The 21,839-nt window shown below is 38.6% G+C and overlaps 1 protein-coding gene across 2 annotated transcripts in view; it reads right to left on the reverse strand.

Annotated features, from left to right (window-relative positions):
- Positions 1 to 21,839, reverse strand: part of CTNNA2 (catenin alpha 2) — a 468,362-nt gene that overhangs the window by 317,549 nt on the left and 128,974 nt on the right. For both annotated transcript variants that reach the window (XM_050974177.1, XM_050974178.1), the window contains exon 7: positions 14,809 to 15,012. In XM_050974177.1, coding sequence (XP_050830134.1) covers positions 14,809 to 15,012 — 204 coding nt within the window. The remainder of the gene's footprint in view (positions 1 to 14,808; positions 15,013 to 21,839) is intronic.

A 21,839-nucleotide genomic window follows, 5' to 3' on the forward strand; every position in this document is an offset into this window, starting at 1 on the left:
TGTGTTCAAAAACTCAGAGCTCCTGCTGTATTATTTCTGTTTTACATTCCTACATAAATCCGTTAAACTCAATATGTTACGGCGAATCCACCAAATCAAATGCAATCTGCTGGGCTGTAAAACACCAGTTACTGAAAATCGAAGGGTTTATTATAGTAACAATTCAAGGAGTCACTGAGCAGTCTGGGTGGGCTGAAGGTCGAACCACATGCTAAGGAATGAGTTAGATAAGCCATGCTGCACAACAAGGTATGTGTTTGCTAAACATAGCATGGCCTTGAACCCATTCGTGTATTTCATATCTAATAAAAATCCGAACAGTTGGTCTGATTGGATTTTAAGTGATGCAAATTTGGAAATCAAATAGGCAGACTCCCTTTAGACTTGGTCTATTTAAACCATAATTGTAAAGAACTGCAAATTACATTTACGACGCCGTGGAATTCTCAAGGGATTCGGTAAGAATTTTACCGTAGGAGAAGAATTCATCATTTTAAATTTGTTATTAACAAATCCAAATGTACACAGCGTGTGATGCTCTCTCATTCTGTTATTGCCACTTTGCTTACATGGCACTACAAGTGTAACCACTCTTCAGTGAATGGAATGCTCTTTAGTTTTCATAGCCATTTAATTATATGCTTTGACAAAACCCAGTTATATTATTGTCATTCTGTTAGTCTGGCAACACTAAGTAAAGAGATAAAATACCACTTACATTTCCCAGACTACAGATTAAGGTGTGATTTGGAGACCAGATTCCCATTCTCAATTATAAATTAGAAGTTTCATCGTCACAAATAAATTTTAAAAGCAATGACGGACTTGAATAACTTTCTTCCTGCCACTTAATACTCAGGGAGATAATTCATTTGCCTTTGGTTAAGAGAGACAGAAGCTGAAAATGTGACATACACACCCCCTAGCCAATACATTGATAAATGGGAATGCATAGAAGCCAGGATAAAACAGAAAAAAACTTCTTTTTCCCTGTTATTAGTGTCTCCACCAGAAATGACCCATGTCCTAATTCTCTAGGCAGGAGATTTATGAGCATGGGCAAATCACAGCAATGTTAACATTTCTGTGCACTTTCACATCCAAAATTCATTTACTCTGCTCATGATCTGACACTATTTTTATTCCTCCTCTATGGAGGGAGTGTATTTTGGCACTCATTCTGAGCTGTCTTAGAGGAAAACTCTTTCACTGAAGTAAAGCTTTACTGCACATTTTATAATATTTTGTGACAAAGAAAAGTGCATTGGCAGCATCTTTATTTCTAGCACAGTGCAGCCACCCTGAAGGTGCTGCATAAGGTGTGGGGTTTTTTTGTTTTCAGGTTTGTTTAAAAAGCACAGAGGGAGAGTACAGAATTCCAGACTATCCCCACTCCAGATCTTCACAGCTAATTTGAGGCAGATTTTACCCAGTAGGAATTCCCTCTGCTTTGGAAGCTACTGGTGCTAGTGAAAGGCAGGTATAGCAGGAAAATTGTAGCAGGTGGAAATAAAGTGATCATATCTCAATGTACTAGGCTTGATACATTTGAAATGATGCAGCACATTCTATTTTGGTTCAGTATTTGAGAAGTAAATGCAGGTTAAAGTGCATCATGTCTACAAAATGTGGTTCAAAAAGGTTTTACCAAAGTATAGGAGTTTTCACAACCCTCCTTTAATAACTGACTCCATCTCTCCCCTTCCCAACTCATCCTGGACTAAACATCTTGCAAAACTCAGGAGAGGAAAACAAGAGTTAAAAATAAAAGGACAACCGGGTCAAAATGATGCAAAAATAGCTATTCCAGAGGTCTGTGTAAATCTCTTAAAATCTTAATGCTCTACAGGCTGTTTAAGTAAGGATCTGGATTATTCACTTTTAAACAGTAAATATCACCTTTGGTTCAGGAACTCCCTGAACCATAAATTGCTGGAGGCTAAGATAATAAATTTTGCAAAGAGGAATCACAATCACAGCATGTTTGCCAGGTTCTTATATTCTTCTTGAGTCATCCCCCGTGACTATTACCAGAGAGAAGATACTAGGCCAGATAAAGCTTTATTCTGAGCCCTTTTATGTTCTTATTCCCCCAAATATAACCACCTTCTTTGAAGATAAGACCAATTCTCACTGCTAAGAACCTATACACAATTATCTAACATCACTGAGACAAACTGCCAGAAGATATGAGCAAACCACCATGTGAAGTTATTTAATTCACAGTAACAGGCAGTCTGCTAAATCCACATCTCTCTGAAATGTGGGGCTGCTGAAAGGAGCGTGGCTATTCCTTGGCACAATGTGGTTGAAACACTTTCAAAACCATCTTGATGATGTTGCCCTTCACAAGCTGCCGTCCTTTAAATTCTCTTCTCTTTTGGGTTGTTGTCTGCATAGATTTTTATGTCATTTACAAGCTTCTTTTGAGTATGACCTAGTCATAGTAAGAGAACAGCATTCCAAGAAAATAATCCAGGGCAATTAAAATTCAGTATATTTTGAAGGTAGCAATACTTGGGGGATCCACAAGGACCTGGTTCCTCACTTACATGCCTGAGTGATATGAATCCAGCCTCAAATGAGCAACCACTCCTCACTCTAAGCACCTGAAGCATCTTAAATTCATATGCACAAGCAAAAATTAGATAGAAAAATAATATTAGAAAGAAAATAATAGAATCACAAAGTGGTTTGGGTTGGAAAGGACCATTAAAGCCCATCCAGTTCCAGCCCCTGCCATGTGCAGGGACACTTTCCACTAGCCCAGGTTGCTCCAAGCCCTGTCCAACCTGGCCTTGGGCACTTCCAGAAATGGGGTATATAATTCTTGCACTATCACCTGTGCAAAATCATTGTAGTTTTGCATTTCATGTGTATTTTTATACAAGCTCAGAGATGAGACAGCAAGAATGAGTTCTATTATCTACTGAAATAAAATCCAATAATAGGCAAAGACTGTCACAATAACTTCCTACCCACGAGAGTTTCTAGGGAGGATAATACCCAACAGATACACTATAAATCAGAAAAAAAAAATTAGAAATTGATAGGAAATCCTAAGAAGTTGAGTCATCTCAGCTATTTATCTTCTAAGGAAAACCAGAGTGTACAGAGTCTAGAAGAAGCTGTCCCTCTAGCTCCTGTCTGTAAGACACAAAGTAAAAGACCAGGAAAGCAAAGCTATTTACCTAAAAATCTAAATCACCCTCATGCAGTTAGACTACTGTGGGCTTGGCCATCTGGCTTAGAGGCTCATTAGTAAAGAAATGACCCCTTCACATAAAACACAGTTGGGTCATTCCAAGCTAATGAGCCTTCAAGTTTTATTGTTTTGTACACAGGAATGGATATAAATCTGCTTGGAAAGTCTGGCCTTACTCACTCCAAATCAGGCACACCTTTAATTGATTCTCTCATTTCTTTATTTAGTTACAGTGAAAGGACAGAATAGAAAATAGAAAGAAATTTTTTTCTAAAAGCCTTTGTATTTCCTCTCCAACACATATTTCAGTAGTTACACCCTGACATTAAATTATTTAGGGGTTTTTCTGTTGTTTGTTTTTTGGTTTTTTTTAAATCTGATTTCAAAATTTCAATTAGAATTAATCCTGACAAAATGTTAATAATTGAGCATTTGGAAGAATCATGGAAAGTGACAACTCTCCAGGCAGAACACACCAGGAGGAATCAGACCCCATAAAATCCAGGACCTGACTCTCACAACAAATACAATGAAGTTTTAAACCTTGTTAGTTAACCTTACTGCCTTTTCTGGGGGTATTGAGGTACTGAAATCAGGCACCTCATATTCCTGAGTGAATCCCTTACAAATACATGCAAGAATGAACAACATTTCTTGACATCCATGGGATTTGGCTCCATACCCTCATCCTATAAGCAGAAATCAAAAATACTGCATGAAGCACAAGGTTTCATGCTCACCTACCCAGTCAGAAGAATAAGACATAATTTTCTATTGAATAAGTAGATTTATGACAGACACCACCAACAAAAATTTCCTCCTCTCACTTCCCCTTTTATTTTTCTTGTTTTCCTTTTCTTTTCTCTTTTTTTTTTTAACTTATATAGGAAAATTTTAAAAAGTAAAGACTGGTGTTTACTCTTATGGACTAATATGGTGTGTTAGCTATGACACTGACCCCTGTTCCATCTTAGATAATAAATTATTCACATTAAAGTTTGCCTTTCAAGGCCTTTAGTCATTAGACTATTGATCACCTTCAAACAACAAAAAAAAGTGTTAAAAATAATATAATGGAATAACAAATGAGTTCAAGTGCTTGAATTTTGTAACTGTTAAAAAATCCTAATAATCTCATTGCATCCCTGTGGTAGACAAAGAGAAGTTACAAGAAAAAAAGGTCATTCATCCAATAAAAATAAGAATTCAATAGCAAAATCATCATAGGGTACTTCATAGAGAAAAGAAATACACAAGCAAATGCTTTGGCCATTTGACATCACAGCAGCTTCTGTTCTGCTCTGTCAGAAACAAACCACCCACCACTCAGCAATCTTAGGAAATTCCCTGGGTGAATGGTCTCACAGCTTGGGAAAACTCAGCTTTGGGCTTTTTGTCTCCTTTCCCTCCTAAATGCCATAATAAAATCCAAGGAATGGGATTTTCTGAGGGGCTCCAGGTACAGGGTTCTGTCCCTCTGTGATTACCCATTCTGTCTCTTCCCAGCAAGAGTTCAGCCAGGGTTTAGTGCAACAGCTTAAGAGCACCAAAGGTTTCATGGCATTAACAGTCTCTGGTTAATTCTACCTTATCTACTTGCTCAGCTTAGCCTTAAAACCCGATTAAAGTGTAATTCATCTGATCCCAGGATTGAGGGCATCCCTGGCAAAGCCTGACAGCCTCACAGTAACCACATTATTCCACACCATGTACTTTAGAGCACATCCCAAAGAGCTCAGCCACTGGCCACTTACAGCTACACAACTGTATTTGAGGGATCTCAGTAAACAGGAATATAAAAATTTCATTGCAACTTTAGTACATAATTACAGTCATGTTGCATCTGTGTTGCCATTCTCTTTGTGTTGTTCTTTTTAAATAAATACAACTGGACAAGGCAGCAAAGATCTGACAAAGATATATAGATATATATATAAAATATAGGTATCATGAAAATGTGAGGTCAGTATGCTACCCTAAACTTAAACACTATTTACTTTATGAAGCAGATAGGCTTAAAGCTTTGGTACAGAATCACAGAATAGTTTGGGCTGGATGGATTATTAATGATCATAGAGTTCCAGCCCCTTCATACAGAGAGACAAATTATTCGACAAATTATAGACAAATAATTTCATAAAATGTTTCATTTCATTCTGTTGCACCCAAAATATTGTAAACAGTTGCAATATCTGTTAAAAGGAAAGGTTCTGAAAAAGTTTCCAAATATTATGAACATTGAATCAATACTTCAAATTCAAAAAATAATCCAGTCCAAAAAGAAAATTGCTCATTCCTTCAGCTCAGACATAAAAAAAAAAAAACCAAACCAAAAAAACAATCCTCCTATCCTCCTACTCTTCCTACCCTTACTAAGCAAGTTTTCAGGGAACTGATTACTGCAGAGACCTTTTTTGTCTTTCATTTCCCAAGTGAAAATATACAAACCAACTTCATGTGCTCCCAAGATCTGGCTAATACACAGCTCTGGAGAAACAACAAGCTACTGTGTCACAAAACATGATGCCCTTGCATTTCTATTGCACTTTAGAAGTGTAAGATCATTTCCCAGATCAATATCAGACCCCACCAAACACTGCTATATCTGGCTTCACATAATCATACATTTCACTGCTGTACAACTTGGAAATGATTCTGTATAAGGACACACATGTTCTCAAGTGTTCATGTACCTCTAGTTGAAATAATTTATCAAAAAAATTTTACCACCTCATTTCTATCTGACAGCTAATCCACTTAATACTCATTTTATTAAAATACTTTTTTCCCCAAACAACCTTTTAAATCTATTTGTTTCTGAAGAGCCCATAGCTACTAACAAGGTAACATCTTTTCTTTGTGTACTGTTACATTTTCTTGGATTACAGCTGTACCACATCAGCATGCAGATCTTTAGTGATGCACAGAACATTTCTGATGTGCAAGCATGCCCTCTTCTGGATATCCAGCAACATCATTTCAGCTGAAAATTCCCTAAATTGCAGCAAATTCCTCCAACACTGCCTTGCAGAGCCTTCCTCTCATTTGTAAAACCATTCCTGGTGTAAACAAATAAAAATAATCCAAACCAGTGCAGCATAAACTGCAGGTTTACAGAACTGACATCTTTTCTGTAGCTTGGATTGCTAATGGCACTGTAAATACTGCAGTGACATTACTGACAGGAAAAGAGCTTTGACCTTTCCTGAGGTAAAGTGAATCCTTGATTATCCAAATGCTGATCCAATCATGTGTCATTTTTGTCTCAGTTTCCAGTGCAACAGGCAAACCAGAGCCATTCAGACTTTGCCCAGTTATAGTAAAAATTCAGTCCTGCTGCTGGAAGATTCAGGTAGCTTTTAAAGAAAATAAATCAAGTGAGAGAAATCCCATGTCTTTGAAAATAGAGAAGTTTTGCACCTCTTTCAACAGTCAAACACTACATTTATACAATTACTGAAGGATTTTTAATGTGCAACAGAAGATGTTTTGCAGCCTCCAAGGAGACACAGATTTTTGATGTGGTTTTCTGAAAGTTCACTAATTGCAGTAGGCCCATGCTTCTTTTATTTTGATTCATTCCCAGCAGATCCATAAATGCATTTGGGAATATTGTTCTTTGCATCAAAAAGAATACAACACCCAACAATGTTAATCTGGAATGTGTAAATACTAAAAGTAAGATTTGGACACCAAAAGCAGAGATAGACAGAGCTAATAAACATATTATAGGTATAGTATAAAATGCATGGTAAACTTCTCTTATATTATATTGACTTGTAGACATGGAAAACAACAAATTAATAGCCCATAAATGCTAATTTCAATAGAAATAAAATTAGAGAGGTTAAAAATCACACTATATAGACAAGATTGATAGAGGACTTTTTTCAGGTGGACAAACAGCTTTAACATCATTTTCAGACAGACTGCATCTGAAACTGAGGTAATGCTTTCTAGCATATCAAAAGCACTGGTGCAGAAGTCATCACTTCTGTAAGAACACACTTTAGACAACTAACTAATTAATGCAAAATTAAATTAGTTGAACATGAAAACCATTGCATGAAAATGCAGTTTTGGGGGATCGGTGTGCGTTGACTTTGATTGGGTTTTTTTTAAGAAACAACACATTTTTATTTTCTCTGAATACACTAAGTTTAAAATTATCAAATACTCTCAAAAGGTACCAACAGTACAGTGGGACCTTCTGTATGCATACATACATATATGAGATAAAAAAATGAGGAATTAAAAAAACATTTCTCTACAAAAGCAAGTTCCCTGACTATTGATAAAATTGGGGTCCACTTACTAAACAATTTATTTCCAACTATGGCACATGAGAAATTATTATAATATTTTATAGGAAGGCAGTTTGGGTTATTGATCAAAAACAATTAAAAATCATCAAAATTATATCCCACACCGTTTTGACTGTTGTGCCATTCATTCTGTCATGTGTAGGTTTTGTCCCAGCTTTCAGTTTAATGTGCAAACACTGCAGTTATACAATTAATGCAGAATTTTTTAATGTGGAAATGACAAGGCACTCAAACTTTAATGAATTAAGACTGATATGACCTCAATTTTAATGTTGAGTAGGAGAGGCCCAGGCAGACTAAGCCCTACAGGAACTGAGAAAATCAGGTTTGGATTTACTGTCAGTCTAGAAAATTTCCATGCTAATTTGGAGAGAAGTATCTTGTTAGAAACATCACTCACCCTAATACACCAATTCAACCTTAGACTCCATAAAGCTCCTCTGCTGTATTTACATTTTAACATGACACACAACACTTTTAGAATGGCATATCATGGTCTGCCTTTAAAGACAAAGAGCAAAAAGGAGGCAAAACATTCTCTGGTTGATACCACCAAGGAAAATCCAGCACTGTGGTTCAAAACCACCCTTTCCTCCCACAAATATTAAAATCACAGAGTCAGAGAAGCAGTGAGACAGCTGGTGATGGATGAGATGGGGAAAGGGGGGAGCCCTGTGAGGCAGGAACTGTCTCCTTGTCCTTATCAGAGAACTCAGCTGTGGTGACTCCCCTGCCCAGGAGGTCCTGGGGCATTCACAGGTGGCCTGAAGGTGTTCACTCTCCTGAGGGGCCAAAATGGGCTGGGATGGGCCCAGATGTGATGGGCAGCTGTATGGAATTAGAAGGCGTCAAAGACTCCTGAAGTTTCCCCTGATCCACAACATTCCACATCCAGGTGCTCCTGATCCACAACATTCCATCATCCAGGTGCTGCTGATCCACAACATCACATCATCCAGGTGTCCCTGATCCACAACACATCACCCAGCTGAAGTTCCCCACCCCAGGGGAGGTACCTGGGTGCTCCTACATGAACCTGAGTGAATATAAACCCAATAGATGTGGTGGTTTAGGGGTTTTTTCCACCACTTCAAGGGTTTGGTCTGTGATCATTATTTTGACTAACTACCATCAAAATTGCACTGACCAAGTCTCACTGTGAAGCCTTTGGGTGGTGAGATAGTTTTATTCTTATCCTTTCCTCCTCTTTCTTGTGCATTTTCTTAGGTGATTCTTGTGTTCTTATACTGTCTAAAGCTAACAGCCAAAATGCCTGCATATCTGTTTCCTTTGCAACCAAATTATTCTACAATAAACCCTACATGTGTATATTTACAAAGAACACTCATTCAGGGTCCTTTCACTCTAATCCACCCCAAGGGATTTATTAAAAGGAACATGGGCTACCCTCCCCTTCTAGAGTAGACTGTAACAGGTAGTTGTAAAGAGCATATTATTTAGTAAATTTAAAAATCTGCTCATCCCAACAGGGATGTGTAAATCTGTAATCAGCAGAACCTGAAATCGGGACAATTTTTTTAGGATAGTTGTCATTTCCAAGCCATGAAGTTTCATTTTCTCAGAGCTTTTTTATTTATTTCTGATTATAAACACTAGTGTGGTTCTCTGAATCTGATAAGAAAAACACGGCAACTCTGAATATGGAATTACAAAACCAGGAAATTCATGAGTGAGTAAATAAATCAAAATGAGCTTGTGCAATTGTAAATAATGCAGCATTTCTATCAATCTACTGAAAAATAATGGGCATGCCTTATGATGAGGGCCTGACATCATCAAAAGAGAAGAGACAGAAGGCTCCTGAAAAGGTGTCTCAAGTCACACTGCAGACTGTATACTTAGACAGTGATTTATGTACAATTGTGAGCAGTCAAGGCACTCAGGAGGGATCCATAAGTGGAAAATTCTTAAAGTGACCAAGAAGCAATGCATAGGACATTTGGGAACCTATCCTATTCCTCTAACAGCAACTAGTGTGTTTCTACTTGTTTCCTTCAAGTACACAAAGACAAAACTGCTCTAAAAAAGCCAAGTGGATAGTAAAATAGCTTATCTCCAACTTGAAATACAGTAGAAAGCTTTAAACGAGCTGCTGTCCTCTAAAAATTATTTGGCCAGCCAGGAATTTAACAATGGTACAGATGGAAAAACTGCCCTGCTGTGCCAGTCACGCCTGAATCAGTCATTGCTGCTGCTCCAGCAGTCAATCTCTTGTCACTCATCCCTGATTCCTCATCTCAGGACAGCTCTGGACATTCCTCTGTCTCATAACTGTAATTTACTGCTCACTGTCACCCAGATTAACCTCGTGCAAGTCAGCTCCAGAGCTGAAATGTACACACCAATTATTGTTGATCTTAACTATGAATTGAGATGAAGCTGTTCAATGTGACAGCTGGCAGTATCTTGCGAGGTTATAGATTTTGCAGTTGCTATCATGTTTTTCCTTCTCCAATCAAGCACAATAACCAGCTGTCTGCTAAGGACGTTTCATCTTCATGTACTGCAGCACTCTGTTTTTCCTTTGAGCCATTCCAATTTTTTACTGATATATTTGTGAAGAGAAGTTGCCAGCAGGCTTGTGCTTTCTCATTTGTTTTTCTGCTATTTTGTTGTTTCAAGAAATAACATTTTCTTCTTTATAGGAAATATGAATTAGAACATATAACAACTTAGGAGTAAGCAGGTATCCAAGACAGGTAGTAACTTTAAAGAGTAAGATTTCAAAGAGCAAATATTACCCCCATGGTAAAGTAGGGTCTTCCTAGAGCATATTACGCAGGATTGCATCCAGATGGTTCTGGAATATTTCCAGTGAGGGACATTCCACAGCCTCTCTGGGAAAAATAGTTCTCAGATGTGATCCTCACATCTAAACATTAAATCATCAGTAGTAATACAAGACTCCATTAAGGACTGATCATACCACTCAGACACACAGAAATATTATCTGTCCCAAAAAACCAATTATAATTAAAAAAGAAAAGCTCCTCTGGAATGTCAGTGGGGACTGGGAGCAGAAACACTGGGTAAGAGGCAAAGTAAGGCAGGAGAAATGCAAGTTGGCTTAATAATGAGCCCAAAGGCTTTAGAGGAGAAAATCATATTTGAACCAGCTGGGAAATGCCTTTTCAAATGCAGATTTGAATTAATGCCAAGCCAGTACTGGAGTGATTACAGAGGTCTTTAACACTCATGGGCTTACTCACTTGTCAAATGCTTTCCAAATTTATCATTGATACACCCCAGCAACACAACATTCAGTCTGTCTCTGGCACTGACTCTGATGATGTCAGAGGGAATGCAAAACATCCTTTTTTAAGCATATTTTTCTAAAGATATAATTTCCTCCCTTTCTTATGTTAATCAGACATCAACCCAGCAGCACCCAGAGTCTTGCTAGAAAGGGTGCCCAGCACTGGGTTGAGTTTGGCAGTGCATTTCTGAGGAGTTTAAGAGCTGGAACTCCTAGGTTCCTGGTATTTTTGCTCCCTGACAGCCTACAATATAAATCATGAAGGATCCAGGAGAGAAAACCAGCAGGAAACTAGACCCCAATCAGAGCTAACCATCCGTTAAATAAGGCTTTCATTTAGACAAATGGAAAACAATTGCATTAAAAGCTTCTGTGGAGCTGCATTTAGGTCTTCTCTGTAGGACAGAAGTCTAGAAATGTAAATTTATTTTGAAATAAATTATGGGATTTATCACATATACATAAGAAGCTGAAAAATACCCAATCAATTTTCTCTGAGACCCTGGCAAAAAAAAATAGTCATATGACACAGCAAAGTGAGAACTCCCTTGCCTTTGCTTCCCAAAAGTAACAGATTCTAAAGTTCAGCTGAGTTCATGAGAGAAATAATAGATACCAAGCTGGGAAAAGATTTCATCAAAGTTACTGATAAGGTAAATGAAGAATATGGATATTTCTGGATATACCAAGAATAATGAAGCAGTTTACATCTCATCTCCATAGAAGTTCTTGCAGAGAACTCCCAGGGATCTCCCTTGCAGAGGGTTTAGGTACTGTGAGACTCAATGCAAGTAACTATACAAATATAGAATTATTCATAGAACTCGTAAAGAGCCTAGGGACTAATTAAAACCATTATTTGACAGGTAGAAATGGAGCAAATCAACATTTATTTGAGAAGGAAGCAGAAACCTGACCACATCTTTTATAACACTGAATAATACAATTGCAGAAGCAGCACCATTTTCACTTACCTAAGTCAAAATCTCCCCTCTCTTTCTTTCTACCAATTTTTTCTTTTTAAATTTTCCTTTGGCTGCCAAAATTTTGAAAGTATCTACTTTTTCTTCAACTCATAGCCCTTTCCTTCAGTTCTTGAAGGTTTGTAGGAAGCATCCCTCTGAACCCAGATCATAGAAGTAAATGAATGAAAAGGAACTATTTTAAGCTGGAGAAAGACTGAACCAACATTGACTGAACAGCACATTGCCAACACCCTGCCCTTCATCTGCATCCTTTAAATATCAGCACAAAGTATTTACTTTGCTGTATGCTCATTTGATCAACACTCATCCCAAAAAATCATAATTTTTCAGCTATTATCAAACAGAAGAAACCCCAGAACATGAATGACTGATTAATTTCACACTCTCTAAAGCAAGAGCAGGATTGCAGTGGTTTAAAGCCACACAAGCAGAAGATGTTAAAGGTGTCCATCTCTGCAAAACCAACCTTGATCACACTTAGGGCTGTGTCATGTTTGGTGTGTCCCATTCACTTTTACCCTTTTGAAACTCATGAAAGCTTTAAAACATTTTCCAAGTGAGGTCTTTTGTTATACTGAACATGCTCAGAACTTTTGAGAACCCAAGAAAATCAATCGACAGGTTTCAGGGAAATAGGTTTAGTACCAAAGCAAAATCTGCCATAGCAGAATGGATGAAATTCAACCCTTAGATAACAGGAACTGCCTACAAGCTCAGGATCTGATCTTCTGTCCTGGCTATGGGGATTTAATTAATACATCAGAGAAGTCTAGAGATATTTAACTTACCCCCTGCCCATATTAGATTGTAACAGTTGTCATCTCAATGGCTCTTCAGGCTCTGTCGGCTGTATTGATCTGATCTCCAATATTGATCTGGTCTCTGACAATTATAACTGGAGATTAGGCAACAGAGGCTCAAATGATTTAATGAAGGAAGGAGTCTGGCAATTTACCCATTCCTAGAGCATACATGGTATGGAAGTTGGCTGGCAGCTACAAGCTGACCCATGGAGCATTCAAATGCCTTGGAGGGGCAGATTGAGGAGCCCATGCTCAAACTAGCATTGGAATTTTTTAACCTGGTATCTTAAAATGGCATCCCTCCTTAAAGAACTGAATTGACACTCCCTACTTTACCTGTCCCTATGTACAAAAAAATTAAATTTAGGCATAGCAATATGTAATCTTAATCCCATCCCTTGTAACTGCTAACATCAGTTTGGAAATTATCATTGTCAAATTCTACCACACCAGATCTGGTAAAATCAGAAGTACTGCATTTTATGTAAATTAAGTATATATTCAATTTTTATAATGTTTACTCAATAAGTATAAAAAATTTTACTTAAGTTGACTACATTTCAGTATAAAGCAGAAAAATAAATAAATTACAATGGTTGTACAACTCAGACTAAGAAGGACACAAAAAAGGGAAAAAAAAGACTGAATCAAAAACCATATAGCGGAAAACATAAAAGCAGCTGCTCATGTCACTATTTGTTTAAGTAAAAATGATGAAACTATATTAGCAACCTTCAGAGGGATCATAAATGCCTGCAGGAATTTAAAACTTTCCTCCCTCTGTAAATTCAGTCAGAAATAAAGTAAGAATGTTTCTGGTAGAGGGGCAAATTGCATCATTACCAAAACTCTGTGTACTGAAAAAGGGGCACCACAATAAAATGAGAAGCCACCATTCATCAATTCTTAAAGGTTTTTCAAAAGACATTTAAGGATTACACCAGTATTGCTTCTAAGAAACAAGATTTTGTAGGAAGAAACCCAGCAAGTCCATTTCCACCCCAGCCTCAACACCTGATATTTAATATTCTCTTTTTTAACTTCTAACCCATAACACAGCAGCAAAACTTCACATTCATTCAAGCTTTCACAAGAACCTGTCAACCATCATTTCAAAAAACTAAGAGGCAAATAATGCTTTTCAATTCAATCAAACAGCTATTCCTTGAGGTGACTCTATTACATGGACCAGTATCTTTGAAAAGCAACATTCAAGCCTGAACTGTAAAATGAAGTGACTTAAGGACTGAAGTTTGCACTACTGACACCAAATTCCATCACTCTAACAACTGTAACAGTACCAATGAAAATAACAACATTAAAGGTAAAGGTCTATCCTTGAACACCCTCTTCAGCATCATTTTGATGATGATTCCAGCAAAATGGGATCAAAATGTGTCATCTGATACTCTGAGAGCAACCAAAGAAACAGCAGAGGATGCTCAGTGTGACACCTCTTGGCAAATATTTTAATTTTAAAACAGGTTGTTGATGTTGCTTTGGTCTTTTTCCCACATCCTCAAAAGGACATGGCAATAGAACATCTGAGTTTTAATACACAACATTGGGTGGAAAGAATTTTCTGGGACAAGTTCTGTTTGTGCAGAACCAAGGTTACACACTGCCAGTTAACACCACGTCAAAGAATTCCACACCTCTGGAAACCCTACCCAGAGAGTTGATTTTAAGATTGTGTGAAAAGCACTAGTGCTGAACTCATTACTTTCACAGGAACTGAGTATTTCATAGCTCCACCAAAAAGTGAAACCTTCAGTGGTTTAATCCACACACCAAAAAGTCAACCTTTCATGAATATGTATAGGTGACATACTAAAAATCAAACACAATGACCATCACACAGGGGCAAGCATGCTGAAAATTACCCATATTCATCTTCAATAAGAAAATAATTCTTGGGCCATTTTGCATTTAGATTGCTCACCATTGTATTAATTTTTAAATGTATTCTTCTTCCAAAGGAACTGCTAGATATCACATAGGAAGAAACTTTTATGCCAAATTCATGGGGAGCACCAAGTTCCTTGGCAGGTTCAACACCCCCGCCCCGTGAGCTTCTGATCGTACTCAACTCCTGTCAAACGTTTGCAATGCATTAAAAAGTTCAAACAGCTCGGCACAAAGCCGGGTTACAACATCTGAGACACATGAAAGCAGCTGCAGCCCCAGGGGGGCTGAGCCCCGTGTGACTTACGTTGTTCATGTACTCGGAGAGCAGGTCCTGCAGCGCCTGGCGCACGGCGTTGCACTCGGCCACGATGCGCTCGCGGCGGTCGTCGCGCGTGCACGAGGAGTCGGCCATGAGCGCCGCCCCGCTGATGATGCTCTCCAGGCGCTCCTCCAGCGACGGCCGGAACCGCGCCTCGCTGAACGTCATCGGGTCCAGGATGATCTTGTTCTGGAAGGGAAAGCAAAATAGTTAAATGGTAACATGGTGAAATGGGAAAATGGCGAGCAGTTGCAGGTCTTTGGCATTTTCGGTGCCTTCGGAGAGGTTTCTTTAGTCTTTCCTATAAATAATTGATCATTGAATACCAGGTTGGAAGGGGTCACAAGGACTATCAAAACTGTCTTGGAGCAATTATCTACCACACTCCTGAAAAAGTAAAAATTGGAGAAATATATGTATGTATGTATATATTCACAACCTTGTTACTCAGAGAGTAAAAATTAGAGAAATATATGTATGTATGTATATATTCACAACCTTGTTACTCAGAGAAGCTGTGGCTGCCCCTGGATCCCTGGAAGTCTCCAAGGCCAGGCTGGACAGGGCTTGAAGCAACCTGCGATAGTGGAAGAGTTTTTAGTCTTTCCTATAAATAATTGATCATAGAATCCCAGGTCAGAAGGGACCGCAAGAATTATTAAAACTTTCTAGGAGCAATTATCTACCACATTCCTGAAAAAAGTAAATATTGGAGAAATATATGTATGTATGTATATATTCACAACCTTGTTACTCAGAGAAGCTGTGGCTGCCCTGGATCCCTGGAAGTCTCCAAGGCCAGGTTGGACAGGGCTTGAAGCAACCTGCGATATTGGAAGGTGTCCCTGGCCATTGCAAGGTCTTGGAAGAAGATGATCTTTAAGGTCCCTTTCAACCCAAACCATTCCATGTTAAAGCAGTATTATTTTTCCACAATATTCTGAAAACTTCTTGGCTCAACAGGACATTCATATGCAAGGTATACATTTTTTATACCTTGAGTGGGGTGCTCTCTGTTAATTATTTCATTTTGATTATTTTTATAAGCAGCCTACACAGCTGAAATGTTACTATATTCCCTCAATATTTCATGAATTTAAAAAATGGAGGAAGTTAAAAGTGCAAGGAAATCATTACTAGAAAATGACACACAAAAATTCTAAATCTCTGACTTCCATTCTGCAGAGCATCTTTTAACAGCTTTTCTTGGTTTTTAGTCAGGAAAATGGATTAACTGAAAAGGGAGCACTACATGAAGACAATCTGACAACATCTTCAGTTTGTTAAACAGTCTACTGGTTGGCAAAATATCTTTATTCTACTAGAAAAAGAATTGATTTTCAAAGACTCTTTCTAATAAAGAAAGGTCAATTCCAAATTATGTTCACTACTAAACACTTGTGTACTGTATCTATCAAACTTATTACCAAATATCAAAAAGGTTTAAACCACATTGATTCTACTCTTCTCACAGTAAAACTTTGTGTGAGGTTATGAGTTTTGAGTCACTGCTGGATTATATTTTGGCCTGCTTTTCTCTTTTTGCAGTTCAAGGTAAGAAATGCAAAAGCAATAATCACCTGCTCTCACTCTCAGGCACATTTACCACACTGTGTAATTCAGGAACCTTCTTGAAATCATGCAAAGAAGTCTCCTAATTGCATATGGACTAAAAATGCCCTGTAACCTGTGTACTTGTTATTTGAGCTTTAAAAAAGAAAATAATCATGAAATAGGAATGAAAAATGTAAAAGCATTCTGATTTCTAATAATCACACCTATTTTAAAGCACATAGGATTTGTTAATGAACCATTTTAATTTTCACAATGTTCTGATAACTTTATGATTAGTCTATTTCTTTTCATATCCAAGAGCAATCAGCAAGGGCAAGCCAAATGATACAAGTAATTTGTAAAATAAAAAAAAAACCAACAAAACCAACACAGTGCATCAAAATGTACATTAACATTTAGGAACATGACACATCACCAACATGTGCCTTTAGCACTGAAAATTGTTTCTATTTTTTATTAATCAGAAAATGCTCAAATAGATTTATTCAAACCTAAAGACAAACTCTACTTGAATATTTTCTCAGTTTCAGCAGGACAAGGCTCTTAGAAAAGATCCTATTTCTCAATAAAAATTCCAGTTCACACACAGACCCCACAACTCTCCCTATTATATAGAGAAAGGAACCTCTGAGAAATATGAACTTCAGTGAATCCTCAGCAGTTAAATAGTAATAAACACAAGGAATTTATGAAAATCCATTCTTTAATAAAAGGACAAATAGAAGAATTTTAACCAGATAACGTATTGTTCCAGCTCCAGGAACTGCTGACTTGGCAGAAAAAATGCTGCATTAGCCAGAATGTGAAATAATGTCTCACATGTATCTCCTGGGGTCCGTGTTTCACAGCAGTGAGCAGAGCAGTTTTACAAGCACCTAAATTAGCAATGACTTCTCCAAGAGTTAGGCCTGTGCATATTTATGTAAAGGGGCTTTAGAGCCAAAGGGTAATGCTTGGGATTTTCAGAAATCAGCTCTACAAATTCATTTTCACAACCTCGTATTTCATGTGGCAGTAGCAGGGCTATGATTGCACCAAATGAACTATATAAGCCACTTATGGAATTAGCAAGAAAAAAAAAAATTTAAAGAATAGCTGTTTGTTTCAGATCCCTAACTAATCCTTCCAGAAATGCCTCCCTTGTCCTGCTCTTCCTCACAGCCATAGCTGTAAGGTTCTCTACCTACACAGAAACTTTCAGACAGATCTTTCACCTCTCAGCAAGTCATGAATCACGTTTTGCTCCTTAGATTTAAAGATCCTGCACTCAAGTCTTCTGTGAGACCCAAAAATCTACCTAGCATATAGGTATTTAGGGATACCTAGGGATCTATTTGCATATGTAAATGCAGCATCCTGCACCTGTGGACCTGCACAGGCTGGGAGTGACCTGATGGAGCAGCTCTGGGAGAAGGACCTGGATGTCCTCATGGACAACGAGCTGTTCCTAAGCCAGCAGGGCATCCTGGTAGCCAAGAATGCCAGTGGCATCCTGGGATGCTGTAGGTAGAGCATTTCCAGCAGTGCAGGGAGGGGATCATGCCCCTCTACTCAACCCTGTGAGGGCACATTTGGAGAGCCCTGTGCAGTTCTGGGCTCCTCAGGACAGGAGAGACCTGGAGCTCCTGGAGCAGGGCCAGGAGAGGCTGCACAGGTGATGAAGGGACTGAAGCCTCTCCCTGCCCAGGGAAGGCCGAGGGAGCTGGGGCTGTTCAGCCTGGAGAGGAGCCCCAGCTGAGAGGGGCCCTCAGCCCTGGCTGTCCCTGTGTGTCCCTGGCTGTCCCTGGGTGTCCCTGGCTGTCCCTGGCTGCCCCTGGGTGCAGGGAGGGGCAGAGCAAGGCCCAGGCTCTGCTCCAGAGCCCAGCAATGGCACCAGAGGAAGGAGCAGGGATTGAGCCCAGAGAGTTCCACCTGGACATGAGGAACAACTTCTTTACTGAGAGCCCTGAACAGATTGTCCAGAGAGGCTCTGGAGTCTCCTCCCTGGGGATATTCCAGAGCTGCTTGGACACAACCCTGTGCCCTGTGCTCTGCCTGAGCAGGGAGCTGGGACCAGGTGACCTCTGTGGTCCCTTCCAGCCTGACCCACCCTGGGATTCTGGGCATTCTCCCATACTTTTTGAGTCTTGAAGATGAACAATCTACAGATCAAAGATGAACAATCTAGAGATCAAATATCTCCAGTATGTCTAAACCCTGAAACCCAACTCAACATTTTCACAAGCTTGAAACCCAACACAACATTTTCAATGTTGAACTCCACGAATTAATTCAGAAATTTCTTTACAGGCTACATACAAATACTATTTCAATTTTAAATAATAAATTGTGTACCACAGAAGATGCATAATTAACCCAAGCCAGATTTCCTCACTTTGAACTGTAAAAAGGGAATATAATTCTATGATATTTGTAAATAAGGAGAAATATTTATGACTATCAAGACTTGGCTCATGAAAAATAAAAGTCACTCAGTTGTACTTAATAGTTTTTCATCCATATCCCATAAAACTTTTTATTATAACTCATTTATAGTCTTAAATATTATTAAATATTGGTTGGGGTATCTGTCAATGACAATTCAGAACTACAGAGTAATTTAGGTTGGAATGAACTCCTGAAGGTTATACTTTAAACACCTCTTTAAAACACAGACAACTTTAAATCATGCCAGGTTCCTCAAGGTTTCATCCAGTCAAGACCAAATTCCATCTCTGGAGATTTTCCAAACCTCTCTGTCTACTGTTTGAGTGCCTGATCACCTTCATGGCTGATCATGGGTGACTTCTTTCCTTCCCAATACCCAGAATTTGGATTTGCTCAGAATCACCTTGTGCCAGGTGCACCTCATCCCAACACCATGAACCTCAGTTTTGCTTAAAATATAAATAAAGATGCAATTACATTCTGATGAGTGGTTATAAATAAATGACAGCCTAGATGTTTATATTAAACTCTTTCTCAAATATGTCACAAGGAAAACAGGTTTTGAAGTTTTGGGAAAAAGGAGACGGGATGAGCATGTCAGCTCCATGACAGCTCCTGATGTTCAGGAACCAAAGAAACACAATTTTTTCCTTACAAAAGCTATTATTCTTCTTCAAAGAGAACTTGGTGCCAAAATTCAACTTCAGACTATGTTATTGACACCTATAAAACTCTTACACATATATTAACAAGGAAATAATTGGAAATCATTTTCTTCTTGGAAAGAAGAAAAAAATAGTTGGCAGGAAATCTGGCTAAATGAATTTCTTTAAAAGTTGCAATTTCCCATCACTTCTTAAAAGCCAGTTAATGAAAAATGAATGTAAATGAACTGGAACAATTTATATTTCTAATTAGTTAACTAACATTAGAACCACAAATCAAAGACTGATACCATAATTCAGTCCTTATAATTAAATGTTTCAAAGCTCTTTATAAATGTTCAGATGACTGTAAACATACATCATTTTTGGCTGCAGTTGCTGAAACAAACTCCAAGAAAATTAATTTTAGTATCATTGAAAATTTGTTTGAAAACTGTCAAAACTTGTAATAAAATCCTCTTTAAATATAATTAACTATTTTCTCTTCAACTCTTCTTTTTTCCTTAAATTATACCAAGGTGTGTTTACAGAGAAGGTGCCATGTTTTAATAAATATTAGAGACTTCTGAAAATAAACCTCTTCATACTAAGTACTGCTCTAAACCAACTTTCTCTTGTTCAGAGGGCAATAACCTGTCTCACACACTAATAAACTAGAGGGCAGCACTACAGAAATTTAAAATAATGGATAAATTATTCATACTTGAACTAAATAAACTGAAAATAGCCATATACCCTATGTAAATGTATTATATACTCAGAGAGCACAACATTATTGAAACTTTGTGACATTTATCTGCATTAGAATCTCGTTTTCAACCATACCAAAAAACCCCTCACAGTCTTTATTAGAAATATAATGGAAAGCAAAAGCAAAATGTTACATTAATAATTTAAAACAATTTTACAACTCACAAAAACCTAGAATTACTGTATCATTGCCTGCATTTTCCAATTAAATGACTTCCTTATTATGTGCAATTGCCTTATGGTTCATGAAATATCTGCTCCTTCTCTGGTTTCTGCACATAGAAAGTCATAAGGAAATTTCAGCAGCTTCTTCAGAACCTCTGCCTCATTTATTTGTTAAACACATTAATTCATCTGTTTGGAAAGTGAAACCTTCAGGGCAGAGACCATTTCCTACCATGGTTCTTAAAGATTTAGAATCACAGAATCACAGAGTGGTTAAGGTTGGGAAAGACCTCTAAGACCATAAACCCACCACTATGTTCACCAAGTGCTACATTGTCCTGGTTTAGGGCAAATCTGGGAGGAAGCCTCCAAAGGGGTCCCTCTAGGAAGCAAATTCAAGCAGCCTCTCTCCCCACAGGTTTGGAAGGCATAAATCTGCTTTTAGAAAAGTAGAAAAAACTGCTTATTTAACAAGCAACATGCTCACAAACATGAAAAAATGAATAACATTAAACAATGGAATCTTTCATTGTTCTGAAGAGGTGGCAAATTCAGAGAGAGTCTTTGTTGTGGGGTGTAGCTCAGCTGGCTCAGTCTCTCATCAGTCCCTCCTGCACTGGAAAAAGTTGCACCCTGAGCCTTGGTGGGCCACAGGTTTGAACTTGTGGTGGTTTTTTGGGTTTTCAGTTCAGAGCAGTGTTGAACAATTCCAATAAAAAGAAAAGTCACAATCCAAGGAAATTTTTGGCCTCAGCTAAGTAAAAATCTAACTAAAAGCAAAGGAAAGCTCTGTCCTGCTGTCTGTGCTGCAGACAACAGAGCTCCTGAGAAGGAATGCAGGGGAATCTGGTGCACTTTCTGCAAACTGTGTGCTTCTTCTCCCCCACTTCTCTCTCAGAACCAGTCTTAAATGTGCAGACCTTGCTAGCCAGCATAAACAGAACAATTTGGGATACACAGAACTCACAGAATTCACAGAATGACCAGGGTGGAAGAGATCCTCAAGATCATCGAGTCCAACCCAGCCCCAACACCTCAACTCAACCCTGGCACCCAGTGCCACATCCAGGCTTTGTTAAACACACCCAGGGATGGGGACTCCACCACCTCCCTGGGCAGAACATTCCAGAACTTTATCACCCTTTCTGTCAAAATCTTTTCCTAACATCCAACCTGTATTTCCCTTGGTGCAGCTGGAGGCTGTGAGCTCTGGTTCTGACAGTGCTGTCTGGAGAAAGAGCCCAGCCCAGCTGAGCACAGGCACCTTTCAGGAGCTGCGCAGAGTGATAAGGGCACCTCTGAGTCTCCTTTTCTCCAGGATGAGCACCCCCAGCTCCCTCAGGGGTTCCTCACAGGGTTTGTGTTCCCAGCCCCTCTCCAGCCTCATTGCCCTCCTCTGGACACACTCAAGTGTCTCAATGTCCTTCCCAAACT

The sequence above is a fragment of the Serinus canaria genome, chromosome 4 (genome assembly GCF_022539315.1).
Source record: "Serinus canaria isolate serCan28SL12 chromosome 4, serCan2020, whole genome shotgun sequence".
In the NCBI taxonomy this organism is placed as follows: Eukaryota; Metazoa; Chordata; class Aves; order Passeriformes; family Fringillidae; genus Serinus; species Serinus canaria.